General features: G+C 38.3%; 1 protein-coding gene across 1 annotated transcript in view; it reads right to left on the bottom strand.

Moving 5' to 3' along the window:
* The window catches only part of Bruce (BIR repeat containing ubiquitin-conjugating enzyme), a 1,406,664-nt gene that overhangs the window by 1,219,525 nt on the left and 165,413 nt on the right, over positions 1–21,726 (bottom strand). The window contains exon 11 of the mRNA XM_068225988.1: positions 3,742–3,954. Within this exon, the coding sequence (XP_068082089.1) occupies positions 3,742–3,954 (213 nt within the window). The remainder of the gene's footprint in view (positions 1–3,741; positions 3,955–21,726) is intronic.

Below are 21,726 nucleotides of genomic sequence, written 5' to 3'. Positions count from 1 at the left end.
TCGTTTTATGGCTTAACGATTCTAAGTAACAGTTATTTTTCCCTGCATGTTTGCATGTTTTGGCCTTTTTAGGAGAAAAGTCATTCATAATGCATATTTTGAAGATTTTGGATTTAATAGCAAATATTTGGACGTTTATATTGCATAATATGCCTTTTCTTCTGACTTTGTCACATATATAATGTTAACTTGCAAGACAGTGCCTTTTATGAATGTCGGTGTACAGAATTCGGGATCGTTTCTCCACATTATACAGTATTTCTGTTATTCAGAGACGAAGAGAATGTATTCCTGGCATCCCATCTGACAATCAAAGTTAGTACATGCAGTAGAGATCCTATAAACCAATTAACCAAGCACTTTCTTATCTGTTGAGTAAACAATGACATAAGCCGGAAGGCCCCACGTTGATCTCTGTAATTCTTAGGAATAAGGTGCCCCAGTTATAAACTGGTATAAAGTGAACCGTAAATTGTGCATTACTAAATGACCGCTCATTTTTCCTTCTATGTTAGACGAACAAAACAAAACCTGTATCCCACTTCTGTGACACCGCGTTACTAAGATAGCAGCTTACAAACCTTTCCTTTGCATTGGATCTTTCGTCGTTATCCTGGAATTTCCTACGCAGAACTCTCACTCGTCACACGTCTTTGTTATTGGAACTTCAATCTTTAGCAGTTATTGAAGATATCATCATCTGCAATCATCGCATGGAGAAGCTGAACAAAATGATCCCTTCAAATCCTGATTTTGAATTCGTCAAGCTTATGAAGAACTGATTATTTTCACCATGTTGGTTAACCCTGCCCGTACTGACTTTTGTTCAAATTTCTATAGAACACTTTCCCACCTTGTCAATACTTTACATATTTTATTACACCTAATTACCGTACATGTTTCGAGAGCCAACTACTCTCTTCTTCAGCGGTGCCAAAACATCAATAATCTTTGGACTTGGTACATTGGTACAAATAACTTATCAACAGAATAATTATATATAAATCTTGAAATTGTTAAAATATTTCTTTGTGTTTCATCTTTTACTTACTTACTATGTTATTTATTACAGACTTTAAAATAGAAAATTTCAAATCATAAATGAATAAAATCTATTAAATCTGTCACTATACGCTAAAATTTTAAATATGCTCTGCTCTTGGAACTTACGTACTTATTTACATCTAAAAAAAGAAATAAATTGGTTCTTTGTGTCTAAATCTACATTTACTTTGTCTTTTAATAAAACACTTCAAATGGAATAATTTTCGATTCGTGAATAAATAAATAAATAAACAACACCTATTAAGTTAGTCACTATGTTGAACTTGTTACAAATTAGGAGTGTATATGTAATCAAACTTGTTTTAATAATCAGCAATTCGTGAAACAGCAATCCATATGACATAGTAATCAATAAAGATTCACTGACAGGCTATCCAAAGACAAAAGGAATGGGACCAATGAGAGGTCAGTGGAAGGAATAAGAAGAATAAAGTTTAATCAAAACTACGTATTCTTTCCACTTGAAAGATAACCTAAATCACAACTAAGCATTCCGTAACATGATACATTTATGAAACAATCATTCCGAATAATATATTTACAAGAAATCCCTAGACCATTTAAAAAATGTTGTATTAAATGAAGCAATTCAAAAGGACATAGCGAAATGCAGGTCTCGGTGTAACAGAATAAATGAACATAGTTTCTAAAAATGAACCAAAAGAGAAGGAAGGCAGTAGGGATCACAACAGTGGGAGTCGCCTAAACACTTTTAAGTTTCAAAGTAGAAAATCAGTTCATATTAAAAGTTGTTACGTGCAGGCCTCGTGTTCAATCATCCAAAAACTCTTGAGTCTATTGATTAATTGGAGGTCATATTTTGTTGGAAAGAAACACTTGTGTAAAACTAAAAACCGGCCTTAGAAACGAAAGTAAGTTTAAGGCGCTGGCTGCCAAAATCCATAACATAAACAATGATGATAATAATAATAATAAATAATGCACTCTGTTGCTCACCCAATGCAGTAGGAAAATAAACGGAGTTTCCCAGCAGAATACTGGGAACCCGTTGGATGACCCTCCAACCTCACTCGGTATCAGCGCTGGACTGAAGACCGAGCGATTGGGGGACGGATTTATACAACCACAGAAAGTTCGAGAAGAAAGCACACGACATCGAGAAACATCAGACGGTGATGCAGCGGGTGACGTAATCCAGTTGTAGGTTAGTATGCAGTGGGCTGTTCAGCAGGATGGGCGCAAGGCGAGACGGCGGCGAATGTACAAGGCCAGTTACATGAGTATGGCAGCGAGTAGAGTAAGACAAGTAGAGTTCGTGATGACGGCAGCCGTAATTAGGTGAGTGACCATTACAAACTTAAAATATTTTCTGCTCTCTTCTTGAAAATTTCTCCTTAGTTGACCTGCACTTTCTATCTATTTCATTTTTAACTGCCTGTCTTCTGCCATCCTCATTTTTTGCATTCCTATATTTTTGCCATTCATCAATCAGGTCTGATATCTCCTGAGTTATCCACTGATTTTTACTCGATATTAACCTTTTTTTCCCTAATTTTTCTTCAGCAGCCCTTCTGATCTCATTCTTTACGACTGTCCACTCTTCAAGTAATAAATCTCATTGTAGACCTATTGGACATATTATTCTTGTTTTAATGTTCATGTCCACTCTTCTTCTATTGTGTTTCCTTCAGTCTTTTCATTTAGTCCTTGTGCAACATTTTCCTTGAAACAATCCCTCACACTTTTTTCTTTCAACTTACCTACGTCCCATCTTCTTGCATTCTTTACTTTCTTCAATTTCTTCAACTTTAGATGACATTTCACGCCACCCACGTTGTGTCTGCTTCTCGGAACATCTTGCAATCCAACACCTGGTTTCTGAATCTTTGCCTAATCATAATGAAGTCTATTTGATATCCTTGTCCACGTGTACAGCCATCGTTTGTGGTGTTTGAATTAAGTATTAGCAAGGACTAAATTATGATCGGTGTAGAATTCAAGCAGCCAACTTCCTCTTTCCTTCGTTAATCCCAGTCAAAATTCTCCTATGGCATTAGCGACAAAAGTTACTTGTAAACAATAATAATAATAATAATAATAATAATAATAATAATAATAATAATAATAATAATAATAATAATAATAATAATAATAATCCAAATTGGGGGGTGGGGGGAGGGAGAAGGTTTTTTCACACCAGGGAAAAAATTTTAATATCATATTTTCACTCCAAGCAATATTTTATATCCTTTTCTTAAAACTTGACTCAGCTATAACTCCAAACATATTTTTTAACATGACTCGACTAAGAAAATTACTACTTGCATTGCCCTAGTATTCATCAGTTCATATTTATGCCTTCCAAATCCATATTCCTCAAATAGAGGGCCAGAAGATCCTATTCTTGTATCAGTACAACACAGTTAATTGTAGCAGCTTATGATATAATTAAATTTTAGATGCTAAATAAGTAAATTTTTAAAAAGCAGAATTTTACAAAATCTCTATACAAACACAGGTATATTCCCAGACATCCCTTCAGACCTTTACAACAGTAAACAAAAATATGTCTAGGAAACAGAACCCACAACTATAAAATAACACTGCACTAGGAAATACCCAATGTCAACAAAACAGAGAGTTTCAATGCACCATTAATATTACTCTCTTAAAATATCAGGGAAGAGAAGAAGGAAAAAACACAGCAATACTTACACATCTGTCTGCAGTCTCCAGCTTCTGGAATGCTGAGAATCTTCCATTTGTTGCAAAAAAAGGTTACTCCTCTTGTGTGCATGCATGGTTTCAATCCAACAAGCAGGGACCGTTGCAGAATAAACAGGGATTATATTCTCATACTTTGTAAGGTCGAGGAGACTAGACAATTCTGAAATTCCCAGAGCTGACTGGCTGATCATCAAATTATCACTGTAAGGGAAAAAAAAAATAGCACAGATGATAGAATGTAAGATAAAATACACTTATCATTATCATCACAATATAATACAATGTGTAAATTTATCCTTCTGGTACAATATACAAGGAAGAGACACATTGCATACACATCTACATTTTCTTGTTCACAAACAACCTCTTTGTTAATTCACTTGGTGTTTGGATACAAATGTTTGAAGAAATTTTGGATTATGTGAGAGGTGGCTAGCATCACTTCTTTCTGTAATTCTATGTACATGAACAGATGAAAAAGTGTTTTAAGACTTTTATCCAACATCCTTGGAGTAAGTAATTGCTCATTATTACTAAAGGTATAGTGACTATTTTCTTGAATTTCCATACTACATTATTTTCAACTCATAAACTAAAAATTATTAATTGTTTGACTGATTTATTTAATGGAGAAGGAAAATATAGTTATGATGGAATTGAGTGAGATCAAGTGGAGAGGAAAAGGAAAGAAGTTATTCAGAAAGGGAAAACTCTTTACTGGCATGGAGGACATAAGACAAAGATTGGAGAGGGGACAATAACCAACAAAATCTTCGATGAGTACGCAGAAAAAGTGGACTGCATAAGTGATAGTATAATTAAGATACAGGTAAGAATAGAGTAACGGATTTCATCCAAGTGTATGCACCTCAAATTGGATACAAAGATCATGATACGGACTTGAGAAACTGGAAAATGAAATTAAGGATGTGGAAGTGACTGTCATGGGAGGCTTTAATGCAATGGTGGTATGCGACAGAAAAGGAGTGGAGGAAGTAACTGGACCATTTAGATATTCTGTTAAGAAGGAAGTTATTATTTTCAGTGTCAACCCAGTTAAAGTAACTTTAAAGACTTTTCAGTCTGTCAAACACTAATTATAACTATTATAGCATTATAAAATATACCTGTAAAAAAACACTATTGAAAAAGAATTAGTTTCATTCTTGAAAGATCATCATCAGATTCTATCAAATCACATTTTTTTCCTTTTTTAATTGACAGAAACTGTTTAGAAATGAGATACCTTTGTATTTAAATTGTGCTTATACCCTTTAATAATTGAAGTTAGAATTTATCTTAATGCTCCAGTAGTAAAGTCCTTCTCAACTTGCTAGTCCAACAAAGAGTGCAACATAGTGTAATATTCTGTCATTGGTGTGAGGCTAGTTGGCTAGTTTGTTGGTTACTTTCCCTTAGGGCCTTATTACACTAGGCCGCCAGGTGGTGCAGCTCATCATTGGGCATTTATTGTTATGGAGCTTATTAGATTAGGACAGCTGGTGACGTCGCCACAAACTGGCTGCTGTCTGGTTGCCATGCCTCGCGACCGCGTTGGCAGCCATGGGTGGCGGAGAGTCGTGGCGGGGTATTGTATCATACCGAGCCTATTACACTGGGCAGCCAGGTGGCGCAACCAGTCGCGCCACCACTCAGTTTGACCACCACGTGGTCAGTTTACTGTGCAATCGTGATGAGAGAACATGTCGGGCAACACGTATACGTATTTTCTCCTCTTTGTACTTTTGATGAAGAAGAGAAGGCGAAGGGAGAGAAAGATGCATGTAGGCTACACCCTATGTTATCGTTAAGGGAATCTAAAGGGTTGTACTATACTCTTTTTGATGAACTGTGTTCAGACGACAATAAGTTTTTTAATTACTTAAGAATGTCTAAATCGTCTTTCTTTGAATTATTGTCGTTGATAAAGGTTGATATTACCGGGGAAGATACCAAAATGAGAAAGTGCGTCACACCAGAAGAAAAGCTCGTAGTCACTATGAGGTAAGTAAAACGATACTGCAGTTTCTAAAAAAGTAGCTCTTCAAAATGTGTGTACTGTTTTTTCCTGGTTGCAGCTGAACCAGTTGACACCCTCTAACCGAAGAAGTTCTCTTGTGTAGTATGAACGGATGGTTTTCCACTTTCTCTGAATGAGTATCACTGGAAAAGAAAGAGTACAACAGAATCTTTCATCACACCGTATAAATAGTTAACCCTAAAGTGGTAACGTGAGAAAATCTCCTGTCATCGGTAACGTTAAGTCTGTTAGACCAATTTTAATTTTCTGCTTTTATTATAGAAGAAGGGATTATGAATGGCTTTCAGTTTTTCATATATCTGGCAACGGGAACTTCGATGCAAGATCTTCGTTACCGATACAGAATAAGCCAACCTACAATCTCAATGATTATAAGACAGGTTTTAGATGTAATCTGGAAAAAACGTTAGACGAGAATGCTTTCCAGACCTCACTACAGATTTAAGGCTTAATACGGCTACTGAGTTTTACGACAAAACGAACTTCCCACACTGCAATGGAGCCATTGACGGAAAACACATACGAGTAATGAAGCCAACTGGAAATGATTCACTGTATTATAACTACAAAAACTTTTTCTCAATATTGCTACTTGCTATGTATGATGCCACCTACAAGTTCATTTTCGTGGATGTGGGTGCATATGGTAAGTCTGCCGATTCCAGGGTATTTAAGGACAGTGTCTTTAAGAGAATTGATGAGGGCTCATTAAATATTGCTGAAGCTCAATCTTCTTTCCAGGGCTTCGATGAGCCTATGCCCTTTGTGATTGTTGGGGATGAAGGTTTCGGTTTGACAACTAAACTACTTAGACCTTATGCAGGTAAATGTTTGAGCGTAAAGAAACCTGTATACAAATACAACTACCTACTCAGCAGAGCACGCAGGAATATTGAGTGTACGTTTGGAATCTTGGCCAATAAATGGAGAATTTTTAATCGACTATTGAATGTTGACCTTCCTTTGTGCGAGTCCATAATAGAGTTGCTGTGTTTTACATAACTTTGCAAGAGAACATGACGGTTTCAAAGTTGAAGACACCTTGTCTGTCGAAGGTTTCTATGAATGGAGTGAAGACTGTCAACCACCAACAAGAAAAGCAACACAGGTCAGAGACAAGTTCTGTGATTATTTTGTCAGCGAAGCAGGAGCTGTACCTTGGCAAATGGACAGTCTAAATAAATGACCTCAACAGCACAGTGACCGCTGAAGTGAAAACATGTACTATTTATCATAAATAAAGTTTAGTGGGTATAATCTGGTTGGTGTTTTAATTTTGTTTCTACACCTAAAACCATGTGAATTGTTGTCAAAAGGAAAAATTAACGGCAGCTATTTTAAAACTAATACCTCTTTTTTTTTTTCCCAATCACTAACTTGTTAACAGAATCATACATAAATTTTATTTCTGTAGATGAGACAGATTGAGAAAAGCCTTCACAAGAATGACACAGTTTCAGTTAGAGCTTGATGTATAAAGAAACTTTCTGTTTAGCGACATTACTTAAGAATAATATAAAATTGAATTACTTACCGACGTTATTCCTATTAGCCAAGGAATGCTGCTCGAAAACAGGAATGTACTAATGATTTCATTCGAAGCATTCAGTTTTACTTGCTTATTACTATAAGCTTCAGAACTGGCGTCCCAAAGAGCAGGTTGTTGTTCAACAGCACAAATTAAATCTTCTGTATTCACTTTGTTGTCCAATAACTTCTGCCACTCTTACAGGGCTTCTTCTTCTCCTTCTTCTTCCTGCTTCTTGTTTTTCCCCTTTGTCTTGTCTACAGTCTCACTTCCACTCATTTCCACAGTGACAATCTGCAGTTCACTACTCGCTTAAATAAAACAATGTGCAGAGAAAAGTGCGAGAAAAACGAAGACCAGACTTCTCTGACTGCGAGAACTACCGAACTATCGTAGGACCGAACGAGTTATTGGCGGCGCCACCGGCTGCCCTGCAAGTGTAGCCAAATTAGTCACCGGTGGCGCCGCCTGGCGGCCTAGTGTAATAGGAGCCTTACATCACACTCTGGTGATGTCAATAGCTACTTTGTATTGTAATTTTAGCTTCTATTGTTGCTATTACTACTGTTATTGCAATAATAACAATGATGATAATAATAATAGACCAGGGGATGGACTTTCTCCTCTTCTTTTCAATTGTATCTTGGAAAAAGTAATCCAAGAATGGAGAAATTTCCTGAACAAAGAAGAAGGAAACGAAGATCAGTTACGATTAGGCCCGAAACACAAAGGAGTGTATATTAACCATCTGGCTTTTGCGGACGACTTAGCCATATTTGCCAACAAAATCAGTTCAGCAATCAGAAAGATAAACCTTCTTAAAGAAACAGCAGAGAAAATAAGACACAAATCTCCTTTGAGAAGACAAAATACATGACGAACATCTGTGATGGTCCAGAATGGATATTAGCAGACCATGGAAAGATTGGAAGAGTCAAGAAGTTTATGTATCTGGGTGAAGTAATCCAAGAGAAAGGGCTAGAACAAGAAGTGACCAATACCCGCATCCGGAAATTAGCAATCAACAAATCATCGATGCGGTCATGAAGTGGACAGCTTGCAATCCGGAAATTACAGAGTGTTTCCAATTGACTAAAAACATCTATAATAATAAGATTCTGAGTTTTGGAGTCAAATTAAGACATTACAGCACTGCTGTTAGACCAGAAGGCTTATATGCTTCGGAAACCCTGTGCATGAATCGAAAAGGACTAGTCAATCAACTACTTAACACAGTGAATGCCACATCATTTATTCATGCATATTATGTTTACATTCAGCATGGTATACCGAATTCCATTACAGGTACGGCCAAACCAAGCACACCAAAAAGTAACCCGTGGGCCACAATTTAAGGCTACTATTTGATTTTATCGTAACGTCGTTCGTATGTGAATGATGAAGCCTTATACAGATCATCTGCACGTCATTCATATATGGATGTAAACTCCAGCTCAGGCATACCTCTGCGGAGGTTCGGACCTGCCTTCGGGCAGAACACACCCTTACCTTACCCTTGTTCAAAAATAAAAAAAGTCTAGTTATCTAAAACAACCTGAATAAAAAGTTTGCAGTTCAGAAATAATTGGTGCAAAGAATTGAAACAGTCTAGACTCAGTTGAGGCATGCCAGAACATGTCTTGCAATAGGTGAAAACCAACTTCATATGTTTTCTCGCCTCAATCGTACCTCAGATAGCCTTTCTGTGCGACGGCTTTTACTCATTTTTAACAAATTTTAATCAATTAAGAAAAGATAAAAAGAAAAGAGCATTAAAAAGTGTCATTCACATATGAATTCACATTTGAATGACATGGCCACATTATGTGAAAGAATGCCTCCAAATTAACACAGGTCCATGTCATTCATATATGCACGACAGTGAAAATAATGAAAATAAGAACGTATAACTGTTGCAGATGAAAATAAAATTCAAGGTAGCAATCCATATGCAGAAAATAATACAAATCACTTAAAAAATACATTTGGCCCCGGGGAAAGTTTTACGACCCAGACCCTGGCATTCAATGTGTTAAAAGAGAACGCAGGCTACTACGGAAGATCTTAGGCAACAGATGGGTTGACGGGCAAGTTTGACTGAAATCCAATAATGAAGTATAGAGCAAGGTGGAACTGATAACAACAGCAATTAGAAAGAGAAGGTTGCTGTTTTATGGGCACATCTTCCGAAAGAATAATGACCGGCTCACAATGAAAATTTTTAATTTTCTAAAATCAAAGGCATTTAAGCTGAGATGGTTCCAAGAGTCTGAGAAAGATCTGAGAGAGGTGGGCATTGCAGAGGATGAAATCAATGACAGGGTTCGTTACAGAAGGATGTGAAGATTTGTGAAGAAAATAGAGGCAAGATTGAAGATTTCATTAAGAGAAAGGTTAGTGACCTTGAAATAAAGCAAAATGGTGAAGACATTTTAAATGGGTTAAAACCAATACCACTGCCCCTCGATTTAACCGAGAGAAGTGACTGTATCTTTGGACAAGCAGTGAAAGTATGGAAAAGAAAAAAAAAAATATGACTGAGGAATTACAAGTGTTAAGGAAATCTGGAACTAATGACACAAACACTAAGACGATTGAAAAACGTTATAATCAAGCATTGGCTGCACTACATTTTCTGGCTTTCATTGTTCAACCAGAATTAAACAACTCAGAGTATGTTTTGCATCCAACCAAGCATGAATGTGCATTTCAATTTGTCCAGGAAAAATATGCAGGAACTTCATTCCTATCAGTACTTGTGAAATATCAAACAAAATCTCAACCCTTCATTCCAACGATGTTCTCCAATGAAGTGGTGCACAGTGTCAATGTCATTGGCAAGTCGGTAATAGTTGGTAACAGCTAGAGCTCCACTGGTGTAGAACGTGTTTTTTCAAAGTTCAGAGACAGACTTCATACAGAAAATGTTTGCAAGCTTGTTTTCTTGTATACGAACTTAAATAAGCATACCTGCCAACTTTTAGAAATCAAAAATAGGAAGATTTTTAAATTCTTGAATTTCATCACGTATATTGTGCCATGGTCTCGGTGAAAAAATGACAAGACAAAAGCCATATATATCTACGGTTACAATGTGAATTGACCATTACATGTAAAATCTTAAACTAAGAAAACATAAAAATGGCTACAAGAAAATGTACATTTATGGCACACACATACGAATAATATTTATATCACACTGACACACAGAACAAACTGCTTAATAGTTTCCATTACAAGACCGCAAAATGAATGGAAATTCAATATTGTAAGTATCTCAGCCTCCCCTGCGAACCATGTGACCTTGCCGCGGTGGGGACGCTTGCGTGTCCCAATGAAGTAGATAGCTGAGCCGTAGGTGCAACCATATCAGATGGGTATCTGTTGAGAGACCAGACTAAGGAATGGTTCATCGAAAGGGGGGTAGCAGCCTTTTGGAAGTTGCAAGGGTGGCAGTCTGGATGATTGACTGATATGGCCTTGTAATAATACTCAACATGGCTTAGCTGTGTTGATACTGCTACACGGCTGAAAGCAACGGGAAACTACAGCCGTAACTAACTCCCGAGGACATGCAGCTCTCTCTGTATGAATGATGTACTGATGATGGCTTCCTCCCGGGTAAAATATTCCGGAGGTAAACTAGTCCCCCATTCGGATCTCCGGGTGGGGAACATGAGAGGAGGCGATCATCAGGAAGATGAATACCGACATTCTGCGAGTCGGAGCGTGGAATGTTAGAAGTTTGAATCGTTGTGGTAGATTAGAGAATCTGAAAAGGGAGATGGATAGACTAAAGTTAGATGTAGTTGGTATGAGTGAAGTATGTTGGCAGGAAGAACAGGATTTCCAGTCAGGCGACTACCGAATTATCAACACAAAATCAAACAGAGGAAATGCAGGAGTTGGTTTAATAATGAATAGCTCAGCGAGTAAGCTATTATGACCAGCATAGTGAAACAATTATTGTCGTTAAGATAGACACCAAACCACTGCCCAACACAATAGTGCAGGTCTATATGCCTACTAGCTCAGAAGATGATGAGGAAATCGAAAGAACATACCAGATAGAAGATTTATTACAATATATAAAAGGTGACGAGAATCTAATTGTGATGGGAGACTGGAATGCAGTGGTAGGCCAAGGAAGAGAAGGTAGTACAGTAGAAGAATTTGGATTGGGACAAAGGAACAAAAGAGGAAGTCAGCTGGTTGAATTCTGCACTGATCATAATTTAGTCCTTGCCAATACTTGGTTCAAACACCACAAACGACGCCTTTATATGTGGACCAGACCTGGAGACACTGGAAGGTATCAAATAGACTTCATTATGATTAGGCAGAGATTCAGAAACCAGGTGTTGGATTGCAAAACTTTCCCAGGAGCAGATGTGGACTCTGACCACAACTTGCTGGTCATGAAATGCCATCTGAAGCTGAAGAAATTGAAGAAAGGAAAGAATGCAAAAAGATGGGATCTAGACAAGTTGAAAGAAAAGAGTGTGAGGGATTGTTTCAAGGAACATGTTGCAAAAGGACTAAATGAAAAGGCTGAAGGAAACACAATAGAGGAAGAGTGGATAGTCATGAAAAATTAAGTCAGCAGGGCTGCTGAAGAAATGTTAGGAAGGAAGAAAAGATCAACTAAGAATCAGTGGATAACTCAGGAGATACTAGACCTGATTGATGAACGACGAAAATGCAAGAACGCTAGAAATAAAGAGGGCAGAAAAGAAAACAAGCGATTAAAGAATGAAGTGGGCAGAAAGTGCAAGGTAGCTAAGGAAGACTGGCTGAGGGAGAAGTGCAAGGATGTCGAAGGTTGTATGGTCCTAGGAAAGGTAGATGCTGCATACAGGAAAATCAAGGAAACCTTTGGAGAAAGGAAAGGAAGTCTAGGTGTATGAATATTAAGAGCTCAGATGGAAAGCCACTTCTAGGGAAAGAAGACAAAGCAGAAAGATGGCAAGAACATATCCAACAGTAGTATCAAGGTGAAGATGTAGATAATTTGGTTCTGGAACGAGAAAAGGCTGTTGATGCTGATGAAATGGGAGACCCAATTTTGAGGTCAGAGTTTGACAGAGCTGCGAGCGACCTAAATAGGAACAAGGCACCTGGAATTGATGACATTCCTTCTGAATTACTGACTGCCTTAGGAGAAACCACCTTGGCAAGGTTATTCCATTTAGTGTGTAAGATGTATGAGACAGAAGAAGTCCCATCCGATTTTCGGCAGAATGTTGTTATACCTATTCCCAAGAAAGCCGGTGCTGACAGGTGTGAAAACTATCGCAACATTAGTTTAATATCTCATGCCTGCAAAATTTTAACAGGTATTGTTTACAGAAGAATGGAAAAAAAAGTTGAAGCTGAGTTGGGAGAAGATCAGTTTGGCTTCAGAAGAAATGTAGGAACACGTGAAGCAATCCTGGCTTTACGTCTGATATTAGAGGATCGAATCAAGAAGGACAAGCCTGGCATTCATAGATCTAGAAAAGGCATTCGATAATGTCGATTGGACCAAGCTATTGAAGATTCTGAAGGTAATTGGGATCAGATAACGAGAACGAAGAATTATCTACAATCTGTATAAAAATCAGTCTGCAGTGATAAGAATCGAGGCCTTTGAAAAAGAAGCAGCAATCCAGAAAGGAGTGAGGCAAGGCTGCAGCTTGTCCCCCCATCCTTTTCAATATTTACATAGAACAGGCAGTAAAGGAAATCAAAGAGGAATTTGGAAGGGTAATCCAATCAAAGGAGAGGAAATCAAAACCTTGAGATTTGCCGATGATATTGTTATTTTATCTGAGACTGCAGAAGGTCTCGAGAAGCTGCTGAATGGTATGGACGAAGTCTTGGGTAAGGAGTACAAGATGAAAAATAAGTCCAAAACAAAAGTAATGGAGTGCAGTCGAACGAAGGCAGGTGATGCAGGAAATATTAAATTAGGAGATGAAGTCTTAAAGTGATTAAAGAATGAAGTGGGCAGAAAGTGCAAGGTAGCTAAGGAAGACTGGCTGAGGGAGAAGTGCAAGGATGTCGAAGGTTGTATGGTCCTAGGAAAGGTAGATGATGCATACAGGAAAATCAAGGAAACCTTTGGAGAAAAGTTGAAGCTGAGTTGGGAGAAGATCAGTTTGGCTTCAGAAGAAATGTAGGAACACGTGAAGCAATCCTGGCTTTACGTCTGATATTAGAGGATCGAATCAAGAAGGACAAGCCCGGCAGTCATAGATCTAGAAAAGATAGTTTCGTCTGGGAGCTGACTTCCTTCTTACAGAATACTGCTGATTGCAACTGCGAGCTCACTGCATTAGCTTTACTACACCTTGATTCAATCTCTCTTACTATATTACCATCCTGGGAGAACACACAACCTAAATACTTGAAATTATCGACATTGTTACTTGGGTAGTAAAATAACTAACGATGGCAGAAGTAAGGAGGACATAAAATGGAGATTAGCACAAGCAAGGAAGAGCTTTCTTAAGAAAATAAATTTGCTCACTTCAAACATTGATATAGGAATTAGAAAGATGTTTTTGAAAACTTTCGTGGGGAGCGTGGCATTGCATGGAAGTGAAACACGGACGATAACTAGCTCAGAAAGAAAGAGAATAGAAGCTTTTGAAATGTGGTGTTACAGAAGAATGCTGAAGGTGAGATGGATAGATCGAATCACAAATGAAGAGATACTGAATCGAATTGGTGACAGGAGATCGATTTGGCTAAATTTGACGAGAAGAAGAGACAGAATGATAGGACACATCTTAACACACCCAGGACTTGTTCAGTTGGTTTTTAAAGGAAGTGTAGGTGGTAAGAATGGTATGGGTAGACCAAGGCATGAATATGACAAGCAGATTAAAGCAGATGTAGGATGCAGTAGTTACGCAAAAATGAAAAGGTTAGCACAGTATAGGGTGGCATGGAGGGCTGCATCAAACCAGTCTATGGACTGATGACTCAAACAACAACACAAGTATCTCAGAACATTTGGAGATAACGTCTGTTATGTTTTGTGACCATAACGTGAAGAGATAATTCCAGAAACTGTCACAGTCACAACTCTCTGAAGTACATTCAACTAATTAAAATTATGGAGTAAGAATAACATACATACATACATACATACATACATACATCATGTACCGGGAACACCGCTACGAGAGAAGTCCGAAGTATGTTTGTTGAACTTCGCGCGAGATGGAAGGTAGGCAGCCCGCCGAACGCAGTGACGTACCCAGCGAGTGACGTGGCCGCCGTAAGCCAGCTATCCGCTACCATATATGGTAATGTTCCAGCTCATCCTCAAAAGTACATTTCGAGCTACTTTATCGCTATTTTGACACTGCCATCTTAAAAGCCCTTACAATGGACATCATCTGTTAAGATTTCAAGAAAATCCACCGAGTATTGTAGAAGTTATAAGGGTAGATAGTACCCGAGTTCTAGACACTTCCATGCGAACATGTATAAAAGGAGGACCACCCGACCTACGAATTCAGTGCCTGTCACTCCGCCGTCTCTGTGACACGGGTGACAGGAGAAGTATTGTGTGTGTCGAACTTCTAGTTGACAGTCTGCGAAATACAAGTATTTAGGTATTTTCTCTAAGTGTTGTATCGGGACTTTATCATATTCTTGAAGTGCCTGAATGGGACTTTGTTTTCTGCGAGCATCGTATTGGAAGTTTGTCATATTGACACATTGGAACTTTTTTTTTTCGTGTGTCGTGATTAGACTTTGATATTTTCTTAAAGTGCCATATAAGAACTCTGTTATTCTTCTGAAGCGTCTCATTGGAACTTAGTTATTTTCGCCAAGTGTCATGATAAGACTTTATTATTTTCTTAAGGTGACATACTGGAACATTGTCATCGGAACTTTATTTTCTTCGAGTGTCGTGTTGGGACTTTAATATTTCGACACGTTGGAACTTTATTTTCTTCGAGTGTCGTGTTGGGACTTCAATATTTTGGCACATTGGAACTTTGTTATTTCTACACATTGGAACTTTGTTTTTCTTGAAGTGCCACACAGGGATTTAGTTATTCAACGACGATTGCAAGGACTTTGAATTTTCACGAGTGTTGTGTACCGCATTGAACTTACGTTTCGAACTTATTCGAACTTGTATTTTTTTATCAATTTATGGAACATTGAAACTTTCCGAGCGTGTAGGATGAACTTGTGCCCTACCAACATAAACTTTCTCAGGTGCCTCATTGAATTTACGCCTTGTAAAGACTATCAAACTTGGGGGACATTCAACATTACGTTTAATTGTGAAATATGCAATACTTTCCAAGTGCTGCACAGGGACTTATGTTTTGATTCTTAAAGACTGTGACAATTCAGCATACGCATACCGCATTTCCAGAAAGCCTAGAACTTTCCAGTATTTTGAGTGATCCATAATTTATGAAGTCAGACTTTTTCTTTCAAATATTATTTTCTTTAATGGCTATTCACTTCGCCTATTAATGCAACAGGACAGTTTCCGAGTGCTACTTATTCAGTTCATTGCCAATATGTTTTAAATCTTCAGAACTATGCATTTAGGACTGCAGTGACAGTAATCCTCTAGAACATTCTGACTTACAGTGAGCTTGCATTATGAACTTGCATTTCTACCAGTACTTGTACTTCGAGTGATTATTCCAGAACGTTTTGATTTAATATCTAGAGTGCAGTAACCATAATTAGAAGGTCATATCTGTTCAGACAGTGCCCTGAATGTGTGGAGTGCCGTGCAGGAAATTCAAGTGTGAATTACGTATCGAATCGAACCCAGGAACGTGTGCCAATCTTCGAGACATTTCAGAACGTCGGGACATTCCAGAACGTCGAGATTTCCAGAATGTCGAGACACTTCCAGAACCTCCAGACATTCCAGAACTCCTCATCCGAGCAGGTGTGGTCCCTGCCCAGTCGATGTCCAGCACCATCCCAGGACTTGGAGGTACCAACCAGCCACGACACTTCCACGCTGCTGTACAAAGGTGATATGAACTTGCTTTTGATGATCAATAAACTCAATTTATCAAAATAATCTCTCAAATTGATAAATATACCTCTCTCTGTACCAGCTCCAATGATAAAGCCACTCCCTAGGTTAAGAATCATGCTCGTTCATTTAACATCAAGCGCCTTAAAGATATGAATACATTTTTACGGGTAAGGAGAGGAGGTAGTATACGTGGCGCCCACCTTTAGGGGCCAGATTTCATTGGAGCTTAACATGAAAGACTTACATACAGCTCAAACTATGGTGACTAAATTCAAGCAGAATAGGAGTGTTTGCAAATTTCAGTGGACACTAACTTAACCGAAATATAAGTGCATAATTTAAGTGATTTGGTAGAGGTGATTTGCAAAGACTTGGTTTAATTAATTTGTGTTGAAACATCGGCACTAGGACTTAAGACTTTGTACTTTTGACTGAATGCAAGTTTTGACAATCTCTAAGAATTTTTTTTTGAAGTGTGTCAATCATTATTTCTGTACTTGGTACTAGCGTTATATATTTTAATAAAATGGAGGAGATTATGGCAGCGATTGAAGCCCTTAGGCTCAGTATGAAAGTAGCGACTGAAAACTTACAACACCGATTTAGTGAGTCCAGCTGTAATCTTGAACGTAGGATCGTCGAGACCAAAGAACAACTTAACGAATCTAGTTCTAACCTCGAACGCAGATTTAATGAGTCTAGTTCTAATCTTGAACAGTCATTGAGAGAACAATTAAATGAGTATAATTCTAATCTCGAACATCGGCTTAATGAGTCTAGTTCCTATCTTGAACATCAGCTTAATGAATCTAGTTCTAACCTTGAACGTCAACTTAGGGAATCCGTAGTTCAAATTAATGCTGAAGTAGATAAGAAGTTTGTAGAAGCAAATGCCAACCTAGAACAAAGGCTTACTCAGGCTGGTGCTCGCATTGAACAAAAATTTAAAGAGTCCAACGCGAGGATAGATGAAAAATTTTCCGAAATCAATGACCAATTGAAAAGTAACATGGAGGTCATGAAAGAAGAAATTAAAACCCAAGTTGTAGCTCTTCTTAAAGATGACTTCAAAGCCATTCTCCCCAATTCTCAGGCAATTGCTAAAGAGATGGAAGGCTTAAAAACTCAGTTACAGGAATCACATTCACAATTATCTTTAGCCCAGGTTAAAATAGCCTCTATTCAGGAGAACCTTAGAGATACGCTTAAAAATGACATTCAAAGAGTAAACAATGAAGTCAGTCTTATAAACAGTAAACAGGGAGAGTTTGATAAAAAATTTACAACTTCGTGTCGTTTCCAAGTTACTAGAGGGACGCGCTCTATCATGGTATTCCGCTTTTAAATCTTGCTTTAACACTTATTCTGAATTCAAGGAAGCTCTATTGAAGCGTTTTTGGAATTCAGAGACGCAACATTTAATTAAGTTGCAGTTGTATGCTAAGAAGTACAATACTTCTATAAACACATCCCGTTACTCAGATTATTTCATCGGGCAACTTAAGAAGATGCAATTTTTGGATCCACCATTATCGACCTGTTCTAGCTTTGTATCACCAATCTGACATTCAATTCTGTTGAATTTCTTACCTACTGACATCAATTTAGTCTTCGAAAGGCTAATTTTCATACCATACTCATTGCACCTATTTTCAAGTTCCAAGATATTAGACTGCAGGCTTTCGGCACAGTCTGCCATTAAGACCAAGTCGTCAGCATAGGCCAACTGCTTACTACATTTCCACCTAACTGAATCCCTCCCTGCCATTTTATACCTTTCAGCAGATGATCCATGTAAACTACGAACAGCAAAGGTGAAAGGTTACAGCCTTGTCTAACTCCTGTAACTACCCTGAACCAAGAACTCATTCTACCATCAATTCTCACTGAAGCCCAATTGTCAACATAAATGCCTTTGATTGATTTTAATAATCTACCTTTAATTCCATAGTCCCCCAGTATAGTGAACATCTTTTCCCTCGGTACCCTGTCATATGCTTTCTATAGATCTACGAAACATAAACACAACTGGCTAGTCCTCTCGTAGCATTTTCCAATTACTTGGCGCATACTGAAAATCTGATCCTGACAGCCTCTCTGTGGTCTGAAACCACACTGGTTTTCATCCAACTTCCTCTCAATGACTGATCGCACCCTCCCTTCCAAGATGCCAGTGAATACTTTGCCTGGTATACTAATCAATGAGATACCTCGATAGTTGTTGCAATCCTTCCTGTTCCCTTGCTTATAGATAGGTGCAGTTACTGCTTTTGTCCAATCTGAAGGCACCTTACCAACACTCCACGCTAATTTTACTACTCTATGAAGCCATTTCATCCCTGCCTTCCCACTATACTTCACCATTTCAGGTCTAATTTCATCTATTCCCGCTGCCTTATGACAATGGAGTTTATTTACTATCCTTTCCACTTCCTCAAGCATAATTTCACCAACATCATTTTCCTCCTCCCCATGAGCTTGGCTGTTTGCAACACCACCATGATAATTTCCTTTTACATTGAGAAGATGTTCAAAATATTCCCCCCACCTCTCCAGTGATTCCCTGGGATCTATTATGAGTTCACCTGAATTCTTCAAAACACTGTTCATTTCCTTTTTCCCTCCCTTCCTAAGATTCTTTATTACTGTCCAGAAAGGTTTCCCTGCTGCTTGACCTAGCCTCTCCAGGTTATTACCAAAATCTTCCCATGACTTATTTTTGGATTCAACAACTATTTGTTTCGTTCTGTTTCTTTCATCTACGTACAAATCCCTGTCTGCCTCGGCCGTTGTTTGGAGCCATTTCTGATAAGCCTTCTTTTTACGTTTACAGGCTGCTCTCACTTCATCATTCTACCAAGATGTTCGCCTATTCCCATCTTTACACACAGTTGTTCCTAGGCATTCCCTTGCTGTTTCTACTACAGCATCCCTGTATGCCACCCATTCCCTTTCTATATCCTGACCCTGCTTACTGTCTACTGTTCGAAACTTCTCACTAATCATATCCATGTACTTCTGTCTAATTTCCTCGTCCAGGAGATTTTCTACCCTTATTCGTTTGCAGACAGATTTCACTTTCTCTACCCTAGGCCTAGAGATACTTAGTTCACTACAGATCAGATAGTGGTCTGTATCATCGAAAAATCCGCGATAAACTCGTACATTCCTAACAGATTTCCTGAATTCAAAGTCTGTTAAGATATAGTCTATTATGGTTCTGGTACCCCTAGCCTCCCATGTGTAGCGTTGAATGGCCTTATGCTTGAAGAATGTATTCGTAACAGCTAAACCCATACTAGCACAGAAGTCCAGCAAACGCTTCCCATTCCCATTAGCTTCCATATCTTCCCCACATTTACCAATCACCCTTTCGTATCCTTCAGTTCTATTCCCAACACTCGCATTGATATCGCCCATTAGCACTATTCTATCCTTGCTGACATCATTCGCTCATTTACGTGCCTAACAGAAACTATGTTGCGTGCAATGAGTATTCCTGGTAAAGAGCCCTACCCCAGACTCTGCCCTTCCCTTTCCAACACCTGTTAAGTACACTTTATAATCTCCTATCTCCTCCTCATTATCTCCCCTTACCCGAATATCACTTACTCCTAGCACATCCAGATGCATCCTCTTTGCTGACTCAGCCAGTTCTACCTTCTTTCTTCCATAAGCCCCATTAATATTGATAGCTCCCCATTGAATTCCATTTCGTTCGCCAAGTTGTTTCCAAGGAGTCCCTTGCCTGTTAAATGGGAGTGGGACTCCATTACTCCCATAGGTCCGAGGCTTGCTTAAAGTGTTCTGAGCTCGGTAAATTCATGAAGCAGGATGCTACCCTACTTGCACATAGTCCAAGTGAGAATCTCTCTTCTAACGGGTTATGGACCACCGGTGAATTGTATAGTCCTAGCCGCCTGAGCACAAGGAGGGCCATGACTCAGAATATGTCCGAGATGCCCACTCCCATTCCATAGCAACTGGTATCCCGAATCTCAGGACCACTTACTAGGCCACTCGGCCCTTGCCCAGGGTTCACAAACTAGGACGTGACTACAGTAACCCACAAACATGAACATAAATAATAATAATAATAATAATAATAATAATAATAATAATAATAATAATAATAATAATAATAATAATAATAATAATCATAATAATGTTACTGGCTTTACGTCCGTCCCACTAACTACTTTTACAGTTTTCGGAGACTAGATAAGTACAGAAATTTTTCGTTATATTACGGTAATACATTTAAATTTATTTTTGTCATTAATGGTTCATATTATCACTAAACTCTCTATCATTGACAAGTTTACACCACGTAAACAATACTGTACATATATAAGCATGTTTTAAGTGATTTGATAGAATCTGAGCATGTTCTTGTAGAACGAAACATGACGTTCTTTGTATAATAATGTGTATTTTTACAGTGTGAATTTTTTTACAGATATGTTTAAAGTGTTATAATTTATATTGTAAATGCAGTGCGTTTGACAGACTGAAAAACTTGTGTTACATTTTATAATAAATCGGAATATTGGATGACGAGTTAAAAAACGGAAAGTTTCTGGGTAAATCGGAGGGGTGGCATATTTGAATAAGGAAGCTGTACATGTGACTGAGGATGAAGGACTGGTTTAAAAATGGGCTTGTAAACAAAGTTTCTAGTCTGTATTTTTATTTAAAATTAGTCATGAGACAGAAAAACTGGTTTAATAATATGTTGTAATATAATGCCCCAATTCAAAATACGAGGCGTGTTTTTTAAGTAAGGACTGTTCGAAAATAACTACACAACAAAAGACGATTTTCCAACACCACATTTATTTGCAGATTCTACATTCATTACTCTATTTTTCAACATAGCCGCAAAGTTTGTTTGAACACTTATTCGTACTTTATAACTAAGTTTTGAATACCCTCTTCATAGAAAATTGCCGCCTGCTCCGATAACCAAGAGCTCGCGGCCGTTTTCACCTTTTTGTCGTTGTAGTGGTTAATGCCAATGTAGTGGTCCTTTACTGGACATTCAGGAGAAATACTTCATGTTCCCTATGGGAATCAACATCAATATCATCATTGTAGTGGTTGCCGCTGAGGTGATGTATAAGGTGGCGGAACAGATGATAATCGCTCGGCGCAAGGTCAGAGTTGTAGAGTGGGTGGTCTAAAACTTCCCAGCCAAAAGTGTCCAATAAACCTTGGGTCTGAGCTGCAGCGTTGTCGTGGAGAATGACAATTCCCTTTGTCAGCATGCCGCGTCTTTTGTATCATTCTGCGTAGCTTTCTCAAGGTTTAGCAGTAGGCTTCCGTACTGATAGTGGTTTCTCGTTGCATGAAGTTGACCACAAAACACCATGCCTATCCCAAAACAGG

The sequence above is a fragment of the Anabrus simplex genome, chromosome 2 (genome assembly GCF_040414725.1).
Source record: "Anabrus simplex isolate iqAnaSimp1 chromosome 2, ASM4041472v1, whole genome shotgun sequence".
In the NCBI taxonomy this organism is placed as follows: Eukaryota; Metazoa; Arthropoda; class Insecta; order Orthoptera; family Tettigoniidae; genus Anabrus; species Anabrus simplex.
The sequence above is the reverse complement of the archived record's forward strand: the minus strand, read 5'-3'. Positions and strand labels throughout refer to the sequence as shown.